The 16,851-nt window shown below is 23.6% G+C and overlaps 1 protein-coding gene across 4 annotated transcripts in view; it reads left to right on the plus strand.

Moving 5' to 3' along the window:
* LOC126894569 (uncharacterized) overlaps positions 1-16,851 on the plus strand; it is a 91,725-nt gene that overhangs the window by 41,478 nt on the left and 33,396 nt on the right. For all 4 annotated transcript variants that reach the window (XM_050665686.1, XM_050665687.1, XM_050665689.1 and 1 more), the window contains one exon: positions 14,244-14,351. In XM_050665686.1, the coding sequence (XP_050521643.1) occupies positions 14,244-14,351 (108 nt within the window). The remainder of the gene's footprint in view (positions 1-14,243; positions 14,352-16,851) is intronic.

Genomic DNA, 16,851 nt, shown 5'->3' on the forward strand with positions numbered 1-16,851 from the left:
TTCTTTGACCCGTACCCTTAATAACTATTTAAACATCAATAAAAAAGATAGACTGGATTTCCTACTGTTCACCTCTTTTACAACAATTATGGTGTATTATATTTGATTCTTATAAATATTTTAAAATGTATTACATTATATCTCGTAAAATATTTATAAAAAATTCAGAAGATATTACCATAATATAACTTGTGTAAACAATAGTATTGTGTTTCAAAATAATTAAGCACCTTTATTTCTTATATGTGTTAATGTGACATATATTATACTAAGATATAGAAATCAAGACTATAAGATTAATTTTAACTAAAATGTAAATAGTATAATAAATTCGGTATACAAAAAATTAATAATGAATAAAATTTAAGAAAAACATTTTTGGGGACATTGCAATATTAAAGTAAGAAAAAATAAAATAATTGTTTTTTTTTTTTTATCAAAGATTTTCTAACATATTAACTCAATAATCATGTTCATTTTTGGAGTAATAAAACTTTATTTAACATTAAAAACACTTTTTCTCAAACTTTTTAAGGACAGCCCAAACACAAAGCTGAAAAAAATTCTTCAAATCAATAAAAGGTGGAAAACCACCAATACCAGCAAAAATAGAGCGAAATAGCTAAGTTTCATTATTCAGCTCCAGAATATTGCTGAGACTTACTTATGGCAAGTTAGCTTGTTTATTCCAGCAATTACAAAGAAATCAAATATACCCGATTAAAATATTATGTCTTTTTCTTGTTTCCTAAACTCTGGCAATATTGTGAACATGTGAAATTTATCTTAAAAATATTAAATATAACACTAAAAATTATAATAAAATTAAAAGCAATTGTATTTATATAAAACATTAAAATGCCTAATCACGTATATTGAATTATCTTATTGAAAAAATGCCAAGCAATAGTATTAGTACCTAAGGTGTTACCTGTCACTCATCATCAGCTAAAACAGTATAAAAATATATTTAAAACACGATAAATATAGATTTCCTTGACTTACTATTCTCCTGGTATCACCCAAAAATTAAATCTACTTGGATTTATATTATATTGACCAAATTATTTATCAGTAAACAACATTTAAGACAGTAATATAAAAAACATATCCGGCTATAATCCCTATTAATGTCACTTTTTATTATTATTTTTTTATTTATATTTTATTTAATATCACTATTATATTATATTACCAAGGTCAAAATACATTTCAAACCATATTTACGAAGTCATAATTCAAATATTTTTATGGAAATAGTTGAATTTATTACTTTTATTATATTTTTTAGACTAAGCAAAAAAAAAAACAATTGAAATAATACCCTTTTTTAATAACAAATCGGATATTAAAACACTGCTGTGTTTTTATTTTGATTACTAACTTTAATGACAGTTTTTAAATTAAATTTAATGTAATGCGAAATTAAATTGTAACTTTAACGCGTAAAACTCAGTTCAGTAATCAAATAAAAATAGTCCAAACAAATGTTTAAGTAATTTAACCATCTACTTAATTAGATAACTGGTTTTAAACTATTTAATTTTAAATATTTACAAGTATAAATTAAATAAAAATTAAGTTATTTTTGTTTGAAGAAATTTTACAAATACTTGCTAATTTTATAAACATTTTTAATATTTCAAACAATTATAAACTACATGATTTTGTACAAGATAAAACTTTAAATGTTTGATCAATAATTCTGTTCGCCAGCATAAAATGTAATCAATTTTATAGCATAAAATACTGATAACCTAAACACAATTTGAAAAGAAATTATTTTCTAATTTTTTTAAATGAATAATAATTTAAACTAAATTAGCAATTTAAAACTTATTAATGTATGTAAAATGTCGTTCAAAAAAATTTTTCTTGAAGAATTTCAAATCATTTTATTTTTTACTCTTTAGACATTTATAACATTATTGATAAGTTTCTTTATTATAGCAAAATTTGTAATTTTAATCATTTTTCTCGTTAGAATTAATTGTTTCAAATAGTTTATCAGAAATTTTAAATAAAAACTCAATAAATAATATTATACTTACGGTTCCATATTCATTTAAGAATAAATAAATATTAAATCAAAGTTAAATCCACTCTTATGGACACATTTTGTTTTTATTAGTTATTTTGTCAATTTTATCGCAAACATATTTATTCATAAACCAGTAGTGTAATTGAAATGCTTATAAATAATAATGTATTGAATTTTCTTAACACTACAAATTATAATCATTAAAATTTTACACACAGTTTTCAATTGCTTGTTTGCTTTTACGAGTGTATTGTGTTAGTATTTTTTTGTATAATTTGTTTGTTAATTGCCTACACGAAGTAAGTCTTTTATTTATTTAATATATCAATCAATATCCAAAATTCCAGATAATTGGCTCCCATTCAATATAAAAGCACTTGAATTTTTTTTTTTCATTTATTTCGTGTCGAAAAAAATCGTTTAAAGTTGCTTGTGCAAAAGTAATTAAAGAAGTCATAATTATATGGAATAAAGCTAATACACCAACTAATCGCAAAGATAATGCTTTAGTCAAATTTAAAAAGCTCTATAATCAATGACTTAATTTATATAAACATAAAAATAGAAAAACGACATTACATCGTCAACAAGAGTTGAGGTTTATATTGAAAATTATTTATTTTTTTGATATCGCTGATATGAATGTTTAAAAAAAAATATTACATTTAATAAAGAGAGACTATTTTTATTGGTTTAGCGAGAACCAAAAAGACGTGGATTTATGTTTACTGTTCATTTAGTTGGTCCAAAAATAGAACAATAGAAAATTGAAGAAAAACAGCATTTGTATAAATAAAAAATTACCAAAAAAACGTTAAGTACTTTTACTTTGTCTGATACTGATGATACTGATATGAATGAAAACGGTTCAGATTTCAATCGGTTTAGGATGAATCAAAAATATTAATTTTAACTTTTAATTTTAAAAATCCTATTTTAGAGCTATAGGACATATAGTAAAAGGATAAGAGCAAATAAAAAAAAAAAAATGTTCCGTCTTTTTAGAACCACCCATATTATGTAATTTCAAAACTGTGGTCACAGAATCCCTTTTTTATAATTTGAACAAAGCACACAGGCAAATATATTTTTAGAACTTTTTGATAGTCCTTATTAGGGTCACACAGCTATAAATAACTACAATAAATATCCCGAATAATTAAAATGCGTGAAATAACTAAATGGATATTTTGTTATTTTAGCTCCATGAATTGAGATAGGATGACGAGAGTAGTGTTTATGAACAGATATTAGTTCTCTTTATCCATAGAAACTCAAATCGTGACCTTCTAAATTTATAAAATTTGTTTGAACTACTTTTGAGACACCCAATTCCATGAAAAATTATAAGTGTATAAAGTATTATAGAAATATCTTTCGTTCTAGGCGAAATAATTCCCCACAGATTGAATAACATCAAATCTAAATCCAATTTTCCATGTATCTTTAGTCAATACAAAATCATCCAGCTCAAATTAGTACATAATATAAGTTATTAAACATTTCATACTTTTTGGTTATATTTCACTTTTTAAGATACTATTTTAATGTATAAAACAATTTAATAAGATTTTAATTTATTTTATTGAATTTATAATTTTTGATTAATTAATATTGAGTAATGTATTAATTAATATTGGAATTTAAGAGAAAAATTTCGATTTCGTGTAAAAATCCATCGTATCTCTATAAAAATACATTTTATATTTACCTAAAAATAAATAAGGTTTATAAATTATTTAATTAAATTTGAATAATGAATCTAATAATACTTACTACAATTTTTTTATATAACCTATTTAATAAAAAACATAATTTTTTGAGAAATACAATGTATTCCTAAATGGATAAATCTTTTTTTTTTGACTTTATAGTTAAATATATCGATAATAAAAGATAAAAATTACTAAATTTAATTAACTTTGTCACTATTTTGTTAATTTGGAGTAAAAAATCTGGTTAATCAGTTATTTACTTATTCATTGCATTATTAACCTTACTTTATACTTATTGAGCTCTTGTACCATTAGTGGAGTAAGAGTACTTTTATTTTTCATTTTATTTTAATTGACTACTTATAAAATAAAGTTCAAATCTCGCTATTACTTAATTTATCTTTTTTGATAGTTTGTCTAAAATAAAATTAAATGTCGTTTATAATTACTCTATAATACAAGTTATATGCGATAGAAAAAAGTTTCCATTTCTACCTCAGATTACTTTATTTATAAACAAATATAGTAAGTTCAAAAAAAGTAAATAGCCACCAGTAAGTGATGTAGTAGTAATTTCAACTGTAGTCGCGTCAAGTGTTCTATAGTTTCAGTTACGAAGACCGAAATGTTTAAACTTTTTAAGTCCTTCATCTCACGACACCGCCCTCCCTTTTATTCACTTATTTAAGTATACCTAACCGGCCTAGTCAAAAAGTTCTTCTCATAAGTGTACTGAAACATATTCCACATAAATTGTAAAGTACTGATTAACGCAGAACAATTTGCCTATGCCAACGCGTTTAATTGAATTATGTTGAATAGTGTGGATCCCTCATAAATCCCAACATAAATAATTGTGACATAACTAATACAACATAGTAAAATACATAGGAATTGATAAGTAAAAATCAAAGAATAGTTTATTATTTCAACCCGCGGAATCGTTTGATGATAATCTGTTTAAATTTTTACCTAAAGAAAAAACATTTTTAAAATATTAGTTTTTAAATACAATTAAAAAAAACTGAAACAACTATTGTAAAATAAAATATATTATACACAATTATTAAATAAAAAAATAATAAGTTGTAATGATAATAATACAGTATGTTAGAAAATTATTTAATATCAATCGACACGGAAGTCATGCGTTTTTTTTAATAAATATTGGACACTACATATTTTTTTTAGATTTTAAAATAATTATTATTTATATATATGATTTTTAAACTACAATCATATGAAAATCAATTTAATCTCAATTCCCTTGATTTTATTCATTAGTATTTTAAGTGTTTTTTTCAACATCAAAAATTACAACTCGTTATATCATTGATAAAATTATAAAATATTATTTTTAATTATACAATGTAATACTTTTTTATTCACTTCTCCCAATTTTCAGTCAAAATCTTTAACGATAAAAGTTGGCTTTTCTTTAGCTTTTAATTATATTATTATAATAATAATAATAATACCTTTAAAATTTTACATTATTTTTGTAAGCCCTTATTATTTGTAAAAGTAAACTTTTTTTATAAGATTTGCTTAAAATACTATGATATCAAACTATGTTTAAAAATTGTACTTCAAAATACAATTATTTGGCACTTTNTGATATCAAACTATGTTTAAAAATTGTACTTCAAAATAAAATTATTTGGCACTTTACTTTTTTTTAGAAACCTTTTATTTTAGATTTCTGTAACATGTGCCAAACAAAAACTTTGCCAAAGAAAAGCTAGTTCAATTTATTTTTTTTACGATTTAGTCTTGTGTTTACTACGTATTGTATCTTATTATTTTTTTCTTGATAAGCTTGTGAATGTCATTTTTACTCGACAAACTTCGTTTTATGTACTAAAAGAGAAGTATTTCCCCAATCGGTAGAAATCATTGTCGAACTAAATAATACCAGCTGAAACGGTAGAAAAAAAACCAAGAGGTCATTACCGTCTAATGATGGTCTTAGACGTATTTTTCAAATCGATGCTTTCGTTTTTTTTTTCTACTTCCATCATTTCATTGATCTTTTTCTTTACTATCTGACTAAAAGAACATCCCACTAATAATTCATTACTTATCTAAGTTTTTATAAATCACACAGTAATATTTTTAAGCTCTGTTAATAAATAATATTTTTTGATAACTTTGTATAATTACTCACAGGTTAAACTTAATTTTTCTAATTTATGTTATTTAAGATCACAGTTTAATAGTCATTTATTAATTTATTGTTCAACACGCAATTAAAACTTCGTTTTCTTGGAATAAATTCGTAAGCCACAAAAAAGTTTTACTTCTTTCAAAAAAAGCTCACCACTTTTAATTATTTTTATGGTACAACTATAGTGTTGCTTTGACGATTTCAAGGTTACATTATTCTTTTATTAATGTTAACAAATAAAGCCTAAACTAGGTACAAAAAAGATCAATGTATAATAAATTTTTCATATTATGCTAATTGCCTTCAAAAAATCTAAATATAATTATTTTGGATTGTTTAGTTAAAAGTTGTAACTTTAATCATTTTATGACACTCAATTTCAACATAAATAAATAACACTTTAATTTTACTTAAATTCAATATTGACTTTATAATAGAAAAAAATAACAACTTATTTTTAAGTAAAAACTTTATAACAAATTTTTACCTCTATTAAATCATCAAAATGTTGATCAGAAGTTAAGATTATATTCTAAGTTTAAAAATAGTTCTTAGTAATTATACTTATTTTAATTATACTTACTAATTAGTTATTACTTTAACATTTTAATATAAGTTCGTATTTTACAATTTTTAATTTACAAATAATATTATAAAAATCATAGTATTTTTAATTAAACTAAAGAATATGTGATATTTTTCAGCAATAACATAAGAAATAATACTGTCATCTACAGTTGCATTATAACGATTAATAATTATGAAAATATTTACTGAAATAACTATTTTTATTACACACGTTCATTACCTTAATGGCTTAAAATATTCAGTTAGTCTACTAAAGAAATTTAGTTATTGGGTATTATTTAATACAATATATATTTCTCAAAGACTAGCTATCAACGTAAACATCTGAGTTTATGTTAAGTGTATAAAAAAAAATGAAAGCGTCCGAGTAAGATTTCAATGCTATGAACTCTTATTCGTTTTATTAATTACAAATAAAAAATAATGTCATTTTTTGAAGTCCAACTCATATAAGTAACTAAAAGTGTTCTGAATTAATAGTAATAATAGAAAAGATGAATCAATCTACTATCAAATATAAGTTGATAGAATAAATTTTAAATACTAATGAAATATTGTGAACAAAATATCTGTTTTATAATTTGAAGTAACTTATGCCTCTCATTATTTATTATTATATCTTGTTTAAAAAATAATTTAATTTAGTTGTTATACTAATTATATCTAACCATTTTTGATATGAAAAAATATTTTAAATGTTTATATGTATGTTTTCTCTTAGAATAATAAGCGTGCATAATAATGAAGATGCTGACTTTTTAGAATAATTTTTATAATAAAATACAGAAATATTTTTATGGTGAATGCTGGAATTTTTTTTTATTTGTGTAAAAAATTGTTTTCATCGTATAACTAAAATTTTTAATTGATTATCACTCTGTGTTTGAGATTATTCATTAAAATTATGCGTTATAGATTAAGATATTTTGACTATTCAATTTAATATATGTCACACAAATACATTTTCGTCAGTCGATCGATTATCAAAGCAGAATATTTTACATGGTCTGCGGCTAGGATTTAATTACTATTCAGTGAAACTGATAGAAATTGTTCGTTGTGGTAGGCAAAGGTTATGTGAATGAATTTAGTATTGTTATCTGTCTATGATTTCAATAAAAGAAAACACAAATTATTTGTTTTATTAAAATTTATTGCCACAAAAAAAAAAAAAAATGCGATGAATAACAAATTACAACAATGATAATGTTTACAATAAATTTTGGCGCATGATTGAAATACAGAGTTATGGATTTTCCTTTGAAACAAATATTGTATTATTAATTAATTTTGCCTCTTCATTTATTCCTAAACTGATGATTCTGTCAGCATCGCTTAAGACTTAAAGACAACAAGTAAAATGGGATACACATATTTAATTTTATCATACTGTTTCACTAATATTTACTTAAAGTATTATGTAAAACTTTTTTGTGAGATAGATTCTCGATAAACTATTATTCCTTGGAAAGTTATTAATCATACCACAGAAAATAATTTAACTAATTATTTTGGAAAAACAATTCCAATAATTTTTATAATTAATTTATTATATTTTTAAATTCAATTTCTATCGAATAACAAGTATCTTTTAAGCATCATATTTATTTGATCATTTCTATATTTTATCTGTTACCGTCATTTTAAACATTGTATTTTTTTTTTAGTTACAGATGTAGTTCAAAAACCCTTCACTAACAATTTCTTTGATTTATTTTATTTGAAATTGTCAGTCAAACGTAATGTACTCGGTATCACTTATGAAATAAAATAACTCAAGCTTGTAAAAATCACTTGTGAGTTGATATATCCCATTAAAAAAAATTCAATTCATCAAATATTTTATATATATATATTCATTTTAAAGCTAAGTTATGGTAATTATAGACAAGCTAATAAAATATCACACATGCTAAGTATTTGAATATCAGTATTCGAATATAGTTTAGTATTTCAAATAGTTTTTAAAAATTGTATTTCAGATATTTTTAAAATACTTTTCATTAATATTAAAAAAAAAGTTTTTTGTTTCACAGATACATTTATTGTATTCTATCATCATCATTGTATTCTATTAAATAGCACTATGGGCACAGCCACATATATATATATATATATTAGAACTACTTGAAATATTATACAGAGTGGTCGCATGACGTCATAAGTTGTTTCAACCATACATTTTCTTAATTAGGTGATTTTCTATTTTATAAGTTAATTAAATATGTATGTTAACAACTAATAATGTATTATGGCACTTATACGAGGTTAAAATGTGGGAGGAGTAACAGAAGATTTTAGGGTAAGAGTAAGAGTGCACCAAGGTTCTACTTTAAACCCTTACTTTTTTCTATAATGATGGATGAAATTACTAGAGAAATACAAGGAGAGGTGCCGTGGTGCGTGTTTTTCGCTGACGATAAAGTGTTAATAGGAGAAATTAGAAGTGATATTAATCAAAGGCTAGAGGTGTGTCGATTAGCTCTTGAAGAAAAGGGTTAAAAAATATGTAGAAGTAAGACAGAGTATATAGAGTACGAATTTGACAAAGGAGAACACGAAATAGGTGAAATAAGGAGATCAGTGACTATAAGCGGGGATGTAATAGGAGAGGTGGAAAGTTATAAGTAATTAGGATCAGTTGTGCCAAATAGCGAGGGTATTGACGGGGATGCAAGACACAGGATTAAGTGCGGGTGGTTTAATTGGAGAGAAGCGTCTGGTGTGTTATGCGATAAAAGAATTCCAATGATACTGAAAGGTAAGTTATATGAGACTGTAGTGAAACCAGTAATGATATATGATTCTGAGTGTTTGGCGATGATGATGATGAGAATGTTTCGATGGATAATTGGAGTGACTAGAGAAAATACGATAAGGAACAAACATATAAGAGGGAGTATAGGTGTATCATCAATAATGGATAAGATGAGAGAAAATAGACTAAGATGGTATGGTCATGAGCAGAGAGGAATCAGAATCTGACAGAATAGTTACGAAAATGAATGTTGAAGGAAGATGAGGTAGAAGAAGACCAAAAAAAAAATGGAGGGCTGTTATTGAATGCGATATGAGAACGGCTGATATGAGTGTAGATGTTGTGGGAGATCGTATCAAGTGGAAGTTTAGGATAAGAGTGGCCGACCCCGAGTAGTTGAGATTAAGGTAAGGAAAAAGAAGATGATGTTAACATTTAAAAAATAACGTTACATTCCTATAAGGAATAATTCTTATAACGTAATTAATAGCTAATTAATAAAAAAATATATGTAACTAAAAACTAAAATTTTTTTCAATATTGTATTTATTTTGGGAGTAATTGAGTAGTTTATGATAAACCGATCAACCTGTAAATCTACCCAAATTATTAATATTTCGTATAAGACGCATGTAGTGTTGGATAAATTACATTGTTTTTGGTAATTAAATTAAATTAAAAATTACTTAATATAAAAAGTAATGAATTAACATTATTTTATGATAAAATAGTAACTTAATTACAATGGAAGTTTAATATTTTAACTTCAAATGTTAAATATAAAATTTATTTGAATTAAATCACTTATACCAGTAATAATTCTTATGAAATGTCTTTCAAGGGACATATAAAAATTTTTAACACTACCATAAAAATTTTTTGCGAAAATTTTTTTAGTAATTTGGATCTAATTAAGAGCTAAAATAAAAGCTAAAAAAATGTTCCTTTAGCATAGCGTTGCTAATAAAGGCGCACATGCTATTGCGATCCTTTCAAATATGCCACTGATTTCATTAGATTCATTTAATTGAATTGTAAAATAAAAATATAAAAGTGAAACTAATAAACTACACATAATACAATTTAATTGATTGGTGTTTTTTAAGTCTTGACTATTATCTTTAAACGTGTTTACAAAAAAAATGTATAGGAAAAATAAATTGAATAATTCTTTTATTTTGACACTACAAGTTAGTAAAATTTTTTTATGTTAACCCCACATTATAAAATGCTGTGTAAACTTTTAAAATAGATCATTCGAATAATTTTTTAAAATATTCCATTAATAATTAAATGATATAAAAATAAAACTATTTCATATCTAAACAATTAAATTAAATTTACTTTATAAATAGTTTGGTTACTATAACCTATTATAATAAATAAATTCAGTTATTACCCACACACAGGTTATATTTGTAAATAATTTATTACAATATCAGTTGTTGATAATACTATGCCGATTAACAAATAAAAGTGTTGGGATAACACGTTAGATATTAATGATATTCTTATGCTTTTATCATTATAAATTAATTTCCTTGGTTTGTTGTAGAGATATTATTTATCATAAAAAAATGACACCAGAGAAACAAAACTAAAATTTTGATTTTTTGTAATAAAAAAGTTTATTCTAAAAAGTCTCTATGTAAATGCCTTACGCTTGAAATTTAGACTGTGAATACTTTAAGTACTTAAATACTTTAAAAATACTTATATTTGTAATTAAATATTTAAAAAAAAAAAATTTTCGAATACGTATTTTAAATACATTTTATTTATTTATAGTATTTAAAACACAAATGTTGAATATTTTTGACATGTATCTAAAATTTCAATATAATTTTGAATAATGAAGACAAATAATTAATTTTTGATTTAAGGAAAAAAATGTGTAAGCATTATCTATATATTTGTAATACAATTAATTTAATTTTCTATTAATTATATAAATAATTTTATATTTTATTAAATAAAAAATATAAAGTTAACCATAAATAAAATTAAGTTGTCATTGTAGAGTTACACTTTTATCAATAAAAATTCCTATAAATAAATTTTACTAGTTATTTAATATTACAGTTATAATTGATAGAGTTATTAGTCTAAAGTAAAAAAGTAAGTATGTTCGTTCTTATTTGTTAAAATATTTTCTTATTTTTATTAAAAATAATTGTATCAATGGAAAATTACAACATTTTTATTGAAATTTATTAGGTTATAAAACATTTCCAGTGCATTTAAAGAAAAAGTATATTCAAATAAATTCTTTCTTTAATTTATGTTTTTTGGAATTTGTATTTTCATAAATTATTGATTAGATCTAAAAATACTTACAAATAATGGAATAAACACGAACGGAAATATTTAATTTAAACAAACTTAAATGGAAAAGGAATATGTCACATTTGAGCTTTAATGGCATGTGAAAACATATTAAACGTCAGCGATTAAATTAAAAGCAATCCAGCGAAATATGTTAAATTTACAATCTGTTGTGATCAATTGTTACAAAATAAAATATTACTACACTTCATTTACGGTTTCTTTATTATGTATTTTAGTTTTTCATTTTTATTTGAATTAAGTTTCTTATAAGCCAATATTTTATGGTTAAATTGTTGTTTCACATACATTTTTATATATTTATAAAATAAAAGTTCTTATATAAATTTGACTATACACTAAAATTTTTAAATAGAAATGATATTTTTCAATTCTTTTAAGACCTTAGATTACTTTTAGACATGTTTACAGGAAAATTTCTGAACAGTAACTGTAATCACCTTATACATTGCAATATGAGTTATGCTTAACTTACAAGAACCATTAATTTTTCCACTATAAAATGTTATGATATTAAACGCGATACAATGTGTAAAGAATTTATAAATGTCAAAACAACACATGGTATATAAACTAAAAATTGCCTTCTTTTTCATTTTTTATTAAAGGTGTAATATTTTAACCTAACAAACGTAATGTGAAAGATTTTTAAGAAATTATAATACAATAAAACTTTTTTAATTAATCATTATTAATAGTAATACCTCAAATTTATTCTTACTCTGGTGATTAACGTAAAAAAAAATAACATTACAATCGTATATATTTTTAATAAAAATATATACAAAATTTTATCAAGCGAATTTTAGCAAAAATGTATTTAATTTAAAATAAAAAAAATTGTCATCAAAAATGGTAGTTGTTTTGAACCAATATGATTTTTTGGTTATTACCATCATGAATAAAACATTTAATAAAGATGAACATTATGATACAGACTATCAGAAGTTCAAAATTAACCTAAAGACTTTAGGTCACGCTAAAAAACGGTAGTGTAAACTTTTTTGGTATAGTTTTAGCATATAAATTTGATTTTGTATTATATAATTCTACCATACTGTATATTTGAATAATTCGTTCATTTTCCATATTATAGCGGTCGACCTTTATTTTACCAAACCTTCCTTCTAACATGAAATTCTCCTCAGGCCATTAAAGTAAAGAGTAAAATTGTGAGATATTATTATGTCGCAAGTGTAATAAAACATCGTGGCATAAAAACGTTTTTTAAGAGAGAATCATGAATTGAGATATAAAAATGAAGACTCATTTTTCATTAAAGCAACTAAAACTAATACATATAAGAATAAATTGTGTTTCGGAGCAAACTTCCATTATCATTAAACATATCTTATCTTTTTTTTTATCAATCTCGGAGGTTTCTACTGGAATAATTTAAAATTTAAACGATTCAACTTACTTAATTACAAAATGTATAGCCATAATATTATAATTATAGACATTCTACATAACGCATTAATTAACCGTATTCAGTGAAAGCGGCAATTACTATAGACGCTGGGTAGGCCACGAAAATTTCCTTTGTTTATTGGATTGTAAAAATATTATTGTTACTTTATATAGTCTTATTGTAAACTCCGATGTTTTTAATTTAAAAATAAAAAATAAAAAAACGCGTTTAATAATACTTCTATTCATTATTGTATCAACGTTTTTTTATTTTTTTCATCAAAATTAAAGTATATTTATATTTTACTGCGAAATTTAAATAAGTTTTAGCAATATAATTAAAACTCCAAAACTGTTGATTTTCGCAAATAACAATTAAATTTTTCAGTGCCATTAAATGAAAACTACATTCATTTTTAAAATTATGTTTCAATGAAAATTTTGAATATTTCTAATACGGTTTGAGAAAAAATCAAAACAATATATTTAAAATAAAATGTTTTGGAACTGTACTTTTTAATAGTAATAGTAATGACCAAAAATTGATTAACGTTGTGGCGCAATAGGTCATTTAATCTCCGCCATATCATTGATGCTCAGCTGCTCCGTTCGCTGTTAATTTCTAGATGGATGACCATACAAGAACTTTAACAATAGACCTTGCCTACCATGCTGGTGTAAAAAATCTGCCATATCATTGTAAGGTAGAGCCAATCTTGATTAGTTGGGATAAAGGCTAAGGAGATCACGATAAATTTTTGGTCAGAATCCATACAAATATCATTAAATTTTTAACTTCTAAATAATTATAGAAAAAGAACTGCTACGTTATTGCATCAATACTTTCAATACTTTTAATTATTTTTAATTGTCATTATTTATGTCTAATATCTACAAACTTAAATTTTAATAAATTAAACTTAAAATAAAGTAATTATATACAACAAATCTATTTGTTAAGTTTAAATAAATTATACAATAGTATCTAATAAATTGAAAATATGTTGAATAGAATTAAGTATCGCAGGTACATACTCATATATAATATAGCTATTACACTTGCCAATAATATGATCATACTATACACCATTATCAATAAATGTTTCTTATAGTTGTATTATAACGAAAAAATTGCTTCATATTTTAGTGTTTTATGTGGCATGATAAAACTATACTATAAATATAACATACACACTAATGTGTTTGTTTCATTTACAGATGAAATCAACGACCGTTTTGTATAGATATAACCATATTACTCGTAAAAACAACATTTATAGTCTTAATATAAGACATGCAGCAATTACTGGATCAATTTACACATTGGTGAGTTGAGCATAAAATATATCTAGTATATAAGTTAGTATAGAATATTGTTTTTGAGTTTTAATCCATGCCTCATTAAATCTAAAATTTTAACTTAATACATAAAATAAAACTATAAAATATTAACTCATAATAATAATTGAAAAAATATTTTTGTTAAATAAGCTGAAGGAATGTACAAAGTGAGTAAGTAACCTGAATTCAATTTAAAATAATTACACGTCGTAACTAAATCAACCATTTTTCTACTCTTAGTTATCAATAACTAATTATCAACCAAACAATTTTTCAATAAAAAAATCTAAATATTAGGATAATGACACCATTGAATGATAGTATAACACACCTGATAAGATATATATTTTTAGATACCAATTAGACAACATTTTTTATTGTTCGAGGACATTAAATTATAATAAAACTTCTGTACATTAATAAAATTATTCAAGTTGTTTCCATTCAATTGCAATAACGAAAATAATTATTTAATTTCTTATAAACCTTGTGTATAAAACAATGTTCTAGTAAATGTCATATCAGATTAAATCTTGATTTTGTTGAAGTTAGTCCAATTTTCAATAATACATAAATCTGATTAATTCTATAATATAATATTATTTAAATCTATTCAGGGGATCTAAAAATATGATAAAACAGTCATGAGTGTCATATACTGGTATCACAGATAAAATAAACCCAGATTGTGCACTTTTGTAGGTTAAGCTCTGTACCACCATTACGTAGATTGGACTGCGGAACAACACCCGATTAAACAATAAATTAGACCAAACTAATTAACTGTCGCGCCAATGGCGCTTTAGATTTTTTATTAATAATAATTGTAAAAACACATAAACTAAACTCAAATTAAAAAATAAGTGAAACAATAGTATTCGATTGTGAGGCGATTGAGACGAGAGAAAAAAGAAATCGGTTACCTTAGCGATCGACACGAGAGCTGTTGTAAAAAGAAGGGAGGACGGTATATTTAAAATGCACATTTGAAAAGGCACATAGCTAAGAAAGATTATATAACCAAAAACTCACGACGAATACAAACAATGTTTGACAGAACACAAAATACAACAAAATGATCATGCGACATAAACACGGTAACACTGAAGAATATAATGAATTGCTGATAATGGCGGAAGTCGCCACTCAAATGAATCAAACTCATTTGATTTAATAATAACTCGAACCTGCCTCAAATCAGTTAACCACATATGAGGAATTAATTAGTTATGGGTGTATACATGAGAATCAATGTACATTGATGGAATTTCAAAAATAGCCAAAATTTGAGTAGTTTCAATTTACTATTTATCATTAAACTTTTTGACCTATCATAAGTCTACCTACATCAGTCTTTTTAACTCTATCGCAGATTAAATACTTTAATTTTATCTGATATATTACTGAATGCTAAATATGTTTATAATATTTGCACTTCAATAAAAAGTATTGCCTGTACACATTTTTAAAAATATTTTCCTGTGCTCTTTTATTACTGCAATTTCTAATTCTTTTTTAGTGAAAATAAATTATATATTAATAATATATAATTAATTAATTATAATTAATAATACTTGGTGGTTAGTTGTTTAAGTCTATTATTTATTAAGTAGTAAATAATTTAAATAAAACTCAATATAGCTTAATTATGTAGCACAGATAAGGTGCCTCACAAGTGAATTAAAAAAAAGAAAAGGAAAAAAAAGAAACATATTTTGCTCTGTGTATCGGACGTAAGTTCATTTATTAAAACTTTCAACATACTCAAAAAAAAAAAAATAGTTATGATGTAAAGATTCAGGTTTTAGTAATTTTCATGGTTAATTTAAACCAGAAATGAAAACTAACCAGACTTTAGTAAATTTTATTCGACTAATTATATCTTTGTTATTTTTATCAAAAACTTTTAAGTTTGTTAAGAATTTTTCCATATATAATAAATGTGAGTTTCGAACTTCAGAATTTTTGAATGGTCTATTAAAATATTATGAATAAGGTCTTTTATATGAATTAAAAGTATTAAAAAATATATTCTTATCTTTTAAAAAATTAAAGTTGGTTTTTAAGAAAACAATAATATATTTCTAGCTAGATAAGTTTCAATGCCGGCTGCAACAGTTGCACTGAAAGTTTGAGCAGCTAAATAAACTTTTATCTTTTGAAATGCATCACGAGGGAGTGTCAGTTTTAAAGCTAAACGTAAATTACAATTACTTTATTGTAAAATGACTCAAGATATATTTTTTTTTATTAAATCTTCATTTATTTTCAATTTATGTTAGAAAAACATATTCCTTGTAGTTTTTTAAAATATGGAGTAGATCAAAAAGATACACAATTTTTTTTATTATTAATTTTCAAATATGATCAGTTTTACAGTACTTTACACCACATTTGCGGTATGAAATACTTCATTTATTGCTCATAATTTAATAACAAACTGCACAAAAAATCTGATGCAAAAATTAACAATAAATGAATATCT

This window comes from Daktulosphaira vitifoliae, unplaced genomic scaffold (assembly GCF_025091365.1).
Source record: "Daktulosphaira vitifoliae isolate Bord-2020 unplaced genomic scaffold, ASM2509136v1 Scaffold_1, whole genome shotgun sequence".
Taxonomy (NCBI): Eukaryota; Metazoa; Arthropoda; class Insecta; order Hemiptera; family Phylloxeridae; genus Daktulosphaira; species Daktulosphaira vitifoliae.